General features: G+C 45.2%; 3 protein-coding genes across 3 annotated transcripts in view; all 3 read left to right on the forward strand.

Annotated features, from left to right (window-relative positions):
• The window catches only part of LOC104756510 (N-glycosylase/DNA lyase OGG1), a 2,576-nt gene extending 1,480 nt beyond the window's left edge, over positions 1-1,096 (forward strand). Inside the window, exons 2-4 of the mRNA XM_019238884.1 lie at positions 9-362; positions 541-751; positions 881-1,096. Coding sequence (XP_019094429.1) covers positions 9-362; positions 541-751; positions 881-1,096 — 781 coding nt within the window. The remainder of the gene's footprint in view (positions 1-8; positions 363-540; positions 752-880) is intronic.
• On the forward strand, positions 1,639-3,776 carry LOC104756511 (proteasome subunit beta type-3-A). Its single transcript, XM_010479116.2, has 7 exons — positions 1,639-1,758; positions 1,899-2,080; positions 2,193-2,300; positions 2,472-2,561; positions 2,912-2,996; positions 3,302-3,396; positions 3,503-3,776. Exons 1-7 carry the CDS (start codon positions 1,753-1,755, stop codon positions 3,549-3,551), a joined length of 615 nt encoding a protein of 204 aa, XP_010477418.1. The 5' UTR covers positions 1,639-1,752; the 3' UTR covers positions 3,552-3,776.
• The window catches only part of LOC104759338, a 10,631-nt gene continuing 6,106 nt past the window's right edge, over positions 3,866-8,390 (forward strand). The window contains exons 1-3 of the mRNA XM_010482282.1: positions 3,866-4,076; positions 4,167-4,654; positions 5,102-5,108. Of these exons, the coding sequence (XP_010480584.1) occupies positions 3,979-4,076; positions 4,167-4,654; positions 5,102-5,108 (593 nt within the window). The 5' untranslated portion in view covers positions 3,866-3,978. The remainder of the gene's footprint in view (positions 4,077-4,166; positions 4,655-5,101; positions 5,109-8,390) is intronic.

An 8,390-nucleotide genomic window follows, 5' to 3' on the forward strand; every position in this document is an offset into this window, starting at 1 on the left:
CATTGCAGCAGCACTAGCCCTAAATCAGGAGCGGAGCTTGCGCTGCTGGATTTTCTCAATGCCGAGATCTCGTTAGCTGAGCTATGGTCTGATTTCTCGAAGAAGGATCCTCGTTTCGGAGAGCTGGCTAAACATCTTCGTGGCGCTCGTGTGCTGAGACAGGATCCGCTCGAGTGCTTAATTCAGTTTTTGTGCTCGTCCAACAATAATATCTCCAGGATTACCAAGATGGTTGATTTCGTCTCCTCTTTAGGGTTACATTTGGGTGACATTGAAGGATTTGCATTTCATCAGTTCCCATCGTTAGATCGGTTATCTAGGGTTTCTGAAGCAGAACTTAGAAAGGCTGGTTTTGGTTACAGGTGTGCTTGCTTGCTTCATCACACTTATCTAACTTTACTGCCTATTGATCAATTAGCCATTTAGGATAAAACTTTGATTGAAGCTTATACCTCCATTATTCGTAGCATTTTCTCTGATTGGTAATGTTCTTCTGAGTGGCAAATACTGATTGTGGTTCCATGTTGTGTGGGTGAGCAGAGCCAAATACATAACAGGTACAGTGAATGCTTTGCAGTCAAAGCCTGGTGGTGGTAATGAATGGCTTCTTTCTTTACGCAAATTGGATCTTCAAGAGGCAGTTGCTGAGCTGTGTACGTTACCTGGTGTTGGTCCAAAGGTAGCAGCTTGCATAGCTCTGTTTTCTCTTGATCAGCATAGTGCCATTCCCGTTGACACACATGTCTGGAAGGTAAACAAAGCTCATCGAAATCTTTGGTTTCTATATTTTATAGCTACTGCTAAATTCAGATACAAATACATTTTTCTGTGGTGACTTAAGTAGCTTTTATTTGTGTTTTGTTATGGGGAAATGGATCAGATCGCCACAAATTATCTACTGCCAGACCTTGCTGGTGCAAAACTGACAGCTAAACTCCACGGCCGAGTGGCAGAAGCATTTGTGAGTAAATATGGTGAATATGCTGGTTGGGCTCAAACATTGCTTTTCATCGCCGAGTTACCTGCTCAAAAAACTCTCTTGCAGTCGTTTTCCCAGCCCATTAACAAACCGGACACATCTGCGGAAGATAAATGAAACTAGCTGTGGCACGATGAAGCCATAACTATATGCTCTACCCCAAGTGTCAGAAGGAAATTTGCTAGACGTAAAGGCATCCTCGATGCGTCAAGTCCAGAAACTTGACCTTACAAAGAACTAATGGCTCGTCAGGCAATTCTCTGGCTGATACAATATTTGGCTCCCTGGTTAGTTGGTGTGGGCGTTTGAGCGTAGTTGGTTCTTATGATCATTATTTACTAGAGAACTCAACATTGATTTGTACTTGTAACTTCTTAATCATTCATGCTTCGAATTGTTTGTTCCCTTTGCAAATCTCTTTGTCTCAACGACTCGCACTTGTATATTGCAATGTACCGAATAGTGGAATTGTGTGAAATCACATAGCCAAGGGAGTTGTGTGAATGAATATGGGACAGTTTAGTTGACCATTGACCTGAAATATTTTATGAATCTCGACAAAATTTAATTAATTTTCCTCATTAAGCCCAATAAAAAGAGGCCTACGTAAATTAGGCCCAAACTATATTGAAGGCGAAAAAAAGTCCGGCTGGATTTTTCTCCAAGCCACCGTCGACTTTACTTAGTACTCTCTCTCTCTCTCCTCCACCTTCTCAGATTTCTCCTCCGTTCGGAAAAGCTCCAAATTCTACTCTGAAAACCCTAAGTTTCCGATGTCGGTAAGTTTCATCACTCCCAGTTCTCTTTTTTTCTTGATTTGAATCTCAGAGACCTCAAACTCTCTATTAGTTTTACGCTTCAATGGTTTAGATAGTGACTGAACGATAAAAAATTGTTTGATGATTTTGTGGCGATTTAGATCTTCGAGTACAATGGAAGTGCCGTCGTGGCTATGGTAGGTAAGAACTGCTTCGCCATCGCCAGTGATCGTAGACTCGGTGTCCAGCTACAAACAATCGCCACTGATTTCCAGAGAATCTCCAAGATCCACGATCGTGTCTTCATCGGCCTTTCTGGTCTCGCTACCGATGTTCAAACACTGTAAAACTATCTTGCTAGCTTCCACATGTCCTCATATTTGTTTTGTTTTTACGTTTTTTGAATTGAATTGACGAGAGTTTTTTTCTTGGTTTTTGTCTTTGATGTTTGAAAGGTACCAGCGGTTGGTGTTTCGTCATAAGCTTTACCAGCTCCGGGAAGAGAGAGACATGAAACCTGAAACTTTCGCTAGTCTCGTCTCAGCCATTCTTTACGAGAAGAGGTTAGTGCCTAGTTTATCAAGTCGATTTGCTTTATTAGTTGCCTGTTGTTGTTTGTGATGCTGCCTCTGATTCTGGTTAGGACTGATTTGCTTCTGGTTAGGACTAATTTGCTAAGTTTGTCTCTGAATTATGATTCAGAATGATAATTCAGATTGGCTGCTTTATTTCAGGTTTGGTCCTTACTTATGCCAACCTGTGATTGCCGGCTTGGGAGATGATGACAAGCCTTTCATTTGCACGATGGACTCTATCGGAGCCAAGTATGTTCATATATTTTCTTGGTTAAATTTCTGATTCGTGTGGAAGCTTTTTCCTTTTGCATATAAATGTCATTAGCTTGGTTAGTGTGGTCTGTTTAGTCCTTGAGCCATATGTTTCATGAAAGTTATCCATTATGCTTTTGGGGGGGTTTTGGGAATTGTTCCTATAAGTGGGAAATGATCATGGTTGCTTTTTCCCTTTCGTCTGCATACTGTTTTGAACTTTTGATACATTTCTCTATCTTGTGTTTGTTGTTACGAACTAATGGCTGCATATTCTGTTACATTTTCTTTTAATTGCTTGATATAACAGAGAACATGGTATAATGATTGTTTTCTTCTAAATGCAGAGAGTTGGCTAAAGATTTTGTTGTATCTGGAACTGCTTCAGAATCACTGTATGGAGCCTGCGAGGCAATGTACAAGCCTGATATGGTTTGTCCACTTGCAACTTTATCCTCTGTTTCTTTATTACTGAATCTGTCAGCGCAAATGCATAGCCACAGTTAGGCGTTGATGTTTGATAGGTTTAAGGTCGTTACTATATATAAAAATGGAATGTTGAAATTAGGGTGCATATATGCCCGTAGAGATCAAAATAGCTTTTAGTTATCTCTTTGATATCTTCAATTGTCCATTTTGGCATGAGGTGTTTAAACTTTGAGCTTGTTAGCCATATTCCGTTGTATGTAGACCTATGTATCAAAGACTCTGGCTTAACAAAAATGGGGATTTTTCAGGAAGCTGAGGAATTGTTCGAGACAATATCACAAGCACTTCTCTCATCAGTTGACCGTGATTGTCTGAGTGGTTGGGGAGGACATGTTTACATTGTGTAAGTTCTCAGTTCTTCTCAATGGGTTTCTTCTTTTTTTTTTTTCCCACTTTTGATATCAAAAATTAGTTCTTAAAACAAACTTTCATGGTGATATGTTGTACAGAACACCTACAGAGATTAAGGAGAGGATCCTTAAGGGAAGGATGGATTGATCAGCTTCTTCTTCTATCCAAGTTGTTTTTCATTGTAATCCGGTTTTAAGTAGCGTAACCTTCACATCCCGGTTAAATCATATGATCATTCCCTTCTCTGAAATTATGGCTTCCTGAATCTTGATGATGGTTGATCTCTCCCCTCTTGGATAATTTTATTTCAGTTCGTAGAGTTAACGAAGAAATAACACTTGTACTCTCACTGGTTTCTATTTTTATTTCATTTTTACTAAAGGACACGAAACAACGTTAAAAAAAAAAACAGGTGAAACTGCAAATAAATTAGCAGTAACCACCAGATCTTAAGCAGTTACAAAGCGGCTTTCTCTTCTCAAACCTCTCTAATTTATTGTCTGTTAAATTTGCCTATTGCGGCAGACAAGTATAACTTATCCATAATAATAATCGGAATCTGAAGTTGGTCGTGATGGGTAACGTGTTGGACTCATTCTTCACCGGGTTCTCTAATTCTATCGGAAACTTCTTTGGTTCTCCACTTGACTTTCTATCTGGAAAATCTTGCAGGTAATACACAAAAATCATACACTTATATTTACCATAATCTTACTTGACTGCTTACAGGCCGGAAACTAAAACAAATCTTACTTGGAACAGTTCGGTTTGTCCATCACCGTGGGATCTCATATGCTACATTGAGAATTTCTGCGTGGCAAATCTTGCCAAAACCGCATTAATCTTAATCGTATCCTACTTTTTTCTATTCTTCATCTACATGCTATACAAAGTTGGGTTTTGGCATTGTATCATCCACGGTTTCTGCGGATTCCTATGGGTTTTGGTCTCTTGTTGGTTCTACATTCTTAGCTATTGCTGTAGTTTCTTCTGCTATGATCTCTTGCACTCTAAACGTAGAAGAAGACGCAGACACCACAGATATATAGAGAATGACTGTGGTGATAATAGTGATACTGATGATGTTGATGATGATGATGATGAAGGGTCGTTCACGTACCATAGATCGAGGCGAGGATGCAGAAAAGAAGAACGTCTTAGAAAGTCTCTGAGACCGAGGAGCCATCGTGTTAGAGTTGGTGTGAGGAAAGACCATCGTTCTGACTTGGGTTTGAGCCAACATGCTGATGGTGCTAGTTGTTGTACCCACGATCTACCATCTCGGGCAATAGGCAAGAGGGCCTAAGTCAGGCTTGCCTAATGGGCCGAGGAGGTGTTATTGATCGGCCCATCAGGCCCGGAGAAAGGAAGGGAGCACGGAGACGTTCCGTGCTCGACAGCTCGCAGCTCGGGCCCGGTCAAAGATTCCCGCATTTAAGAGGGTTAATTAGGCTGCGCGGATCGCGCACTATTAATTCCGTATTAATTGAGTAGTAAATGGGTCGGTATAAATATGTAAGGGGGAGGTCATTTGTAAAGGGGCCCGAGATTTTTTTCCAGAAAAAGGCAATACAAATTCAAATTCTAAAACTCTTATTATTTTAGTTCGGAACTGTTTACGGCGACAAGCTCCTCCACAATTAAAATCACTTCGGAAGGAGAAGCATATTCTCTGTTCTCACATTTGGCGCTAGAAGGAGGGGAGTTATCGCCTGACTCTCACCAGTTCCGACTTCATACGCAAGTTCATTCCACACAACCACCGCTATGGCAGCCAGCTCTCCCGATCAGGCATCCTTGGAGGTGATCCAGAAGCTCCTGCAGGACTTGTCCGAGAAGTCCCACCGTCAGCAAGCCGCCTCCACCGCTCTTACTGAACGTTTCGACAATTTGGAGGGGCAGATTTCCACTCGTTTGGAGGAAGTCACGACGTCCGTAGCCGATCTCTCGGCCTCCCACCGCGCCTACGCCGACCGGGTCGACCTCCTGTCCTCCGACCAAAACCCGCGTCGACGCGCTTTGGATTTCTCCGGTGTGACACCACCTTCCACCTCGCAAGTAGCAGCAACAAATGTCACTCCGGGAGATTCGTTCCCACCTCAAACCAACACACAAACAGCGCTACCGCTGGCCGGCGATGTTCGCACACCGGTTCAGCCTGGCGTCGTCCGATCTTCCGAGGTCCCAGTCCGTCTTCCTCTCCCCGTAGATGGAAACACTTCGGCTGCGGGATATACTGTCAATCCCGAGATCTTCCGCATGCAGAGCGAAATTCGGGACATGCGGTCTGTGATGCATAGTGCAACCACCTCAGCTCCGGATATATTCCGAGTGATCGAGGAGTCGAGGCGAACTCCTTTTTCCGACCAAATAGCCCGAGTCCGCATCAAGGACACTGGCAAAATTAAGTTCTCGAGCTACGAAGGAAAAGGAGATCCGACCAATCACCTCAAGACTTTCTTGCTGACAGCTAGCCGGGTGGACCTCGAGCCCCATGAAGCAGACGCTGGGTACTGCAAGCTGTTCGCAGAAACATTTAGTGGACCGGTACTGCTTTGGTTCGCATCCTTAGCAGCTGGCTCCATAACAAACTTTAACGAGCTGTCGACCTCGTTCGTCAAGCAGTATTCTAGCCTAATCGAAACTGCGGTGACGGATGCTCAGCTTTGGAACTTAAGCCAAAAGGCTGGAGAGTCCCTTCGGTCTTACATAACAAAGTTCAAGGAGATCCAGGTCAAAATTCCCGGACTTTCGGACTCCACAGCCCTGGCCGCGCTTAAGAACGGCCTGTGGCACGAATCTCGCTTCCGCGAAGAGTTGTCCGTGAATCGTTTCCCAACTATTCAGGACGCACTACACCGGGCTTCGAACTGGATAGTCGCAGAAGAAGACAAACTCGCCGCTGCGCAAAAACAAAACGCCCCGTCTGCAGGGAAACCGCGCTTCGAAGCACCTGCCAAAAAGACTCCGCCTACGACTCCGAAGTCCGGGCCGAGCACTTTCGCAGTCACCCAATCTCCCCAGAAGAATTCTCCAAAGAATTCACCGTCCAAACCACCATTTTCACCGCGCTCCAAGAGCGGCGTACTCCCGAGTAACAAGTGGGTCCGAGATGAGGACACGTACTGCGAGCTCCATAAAACCAACAGTCATTCTACTCGTGACTGTAAGAAGCTGATGCATCTCCTCGCAGAGAAGTATGTGGCGGGAGAAATGCCGAATGTCACAATTGAAGAATTGGAGCAAAAAGCGATTCCCGAAATGGACGAGGACGCTCCACCTTCAAAGAAACCAAAGCAGTCTGATGGAAGTGAAGCTCCCAAGAAAAGAATCGATGTGATAATGGGAGGATCGCGTCTGTTTCGGAACTCCATCACTGCGATCAAAGACCATCAGCGGAAGCTCACTAGCCCCCAGCCGAAGCGAGCTAAGTTGATAGCCAGTGATCTACCTGAAATTTCTTTCTCCGAGAAGGAAACTGAGGGGTTGGACACTCCGCACGATGACGCGCTCGTCATCTCGCTTGATGTAGCGAACCACGAAGTCTGCCGAATCCTAATTGATACTGGGAGTTCGGTAGACTTGATTTTCCTTGAGACGCTCACCAGAATGGGTATCGGGAAAGAGCACATCGCAGGACCGCCCTCACCCCTGGTCTCGTTCACTAGCGAGACGTCGATGTCTTTGGGCACGATCACATTACCAGTGTCCACTCAAGGAGTGGTTAAAATGGTGGAGTTCACGGTCTTCGACCGACCTGCGGCCTATAATGTTATTTTGGGAACTCCCTGGCTCTATCAGATGAAGGCGGTGGCCTCGACGTACCATCAGTGCGTCAAATTTCCGACCCCACAAGGAGTCCGGGAGGTTCTGGGAAGCCAAAGGACGGCCAGGAGCTGTTACCTCGCAAGTCACAAACTCCTGATCCAATAGCAACCACAGCTCGAGGTCCCGAAAAATCCAGTTCGGAAGCAGCTAAAAGGTGACCTCACTGAGTCCATTTTCATCAATGGCAAGTTCCCGGATCAAGAAATCAAGATCGGAGTGGGATTGGATAGCGAGCTCCGTGCCGCCCTGATAACCTTCCTGAAAGAAAGAATGGCCACCTTCGCGTGGTCTGTAGACGAGATGCCCGGCATCAGTCCAGAAGTTATTTCCCACGAGCTGAATGTGGACCCTACGTTCCGACCTGTAAAGCAGAAGCGAAGGAAGCTGGGTCCTGAGCGAGCTGAAATCGTTAACAAAGAGGTTGAACGTTTGCTGAAGGCGGGACAGATACGCGAAGTAAAATACCCTGAGTGGCTCGCAAATACAGTCGTTGTCAAAAAGAAGAACGGAAAGTCGCGAGTCTGCGTTGATTTCACCGACCTGAATAAGGCGTGCCCCAAAGACAGCTTTCCACTTCCGCATATCGACCGGTTAGTTGAGTCCACTTCGGGTCACGAGCTGATGTCCTTCATGGACGCATTCTCTGGCTACAACCAAATCCTAATGAACCCGGACGACCAGGAGAAGACTGCATTCATTACGGACCGCGGGATCTATTGCTACAAGGTGATGCCTTTTGGGCTAAAAAATGCGGGAGCAACCTACCAAAGACTGGTGAACCGAATGTTCGAGCATCAACTCGGAAAAACCATAGAAGTTTACATCTATGACATGCTGGTGAAATCGATGGAAGCCAGTTCGCATCTCGCCGATCTGAAAGTCTGCTTCGACGTCCTGGATCAGTTCGGGATGAAGCTCAACCCCACGAAGTGCACCTTCGCAGTTCCATCAGGAGAATTTCTGGGGTATATCGTCACAGAAAGAGGAATTGAAGCGAACCCGAGGCAAATTAATGCTTTCCTGTCTATGAGTTCTCCTAGGACCTTGCGCGAAGTGCAGCGCCTTAACGGACGGATCGCAGCTCTCAACCGCTTCATCTCTCGATCTACGGACAAATGCCTCCCTTTCTACCAGCTGTTACGAAAAGGGGGAAAAACT

This window comes from Camelina sativa, chromosome 17 (genome assembly GCF_000633955.1).
Source record: "Camelina sativa cultivar DH55 chromosome 17, Cs, whole genome shotgun sequence".
Taxonomy (NCBI): Eukaryota; Viridiplantae; Streptophyta; class Magnoliopsida; order Brassicales; family Brassicaceae; genus Camelina; species Camelina sativa.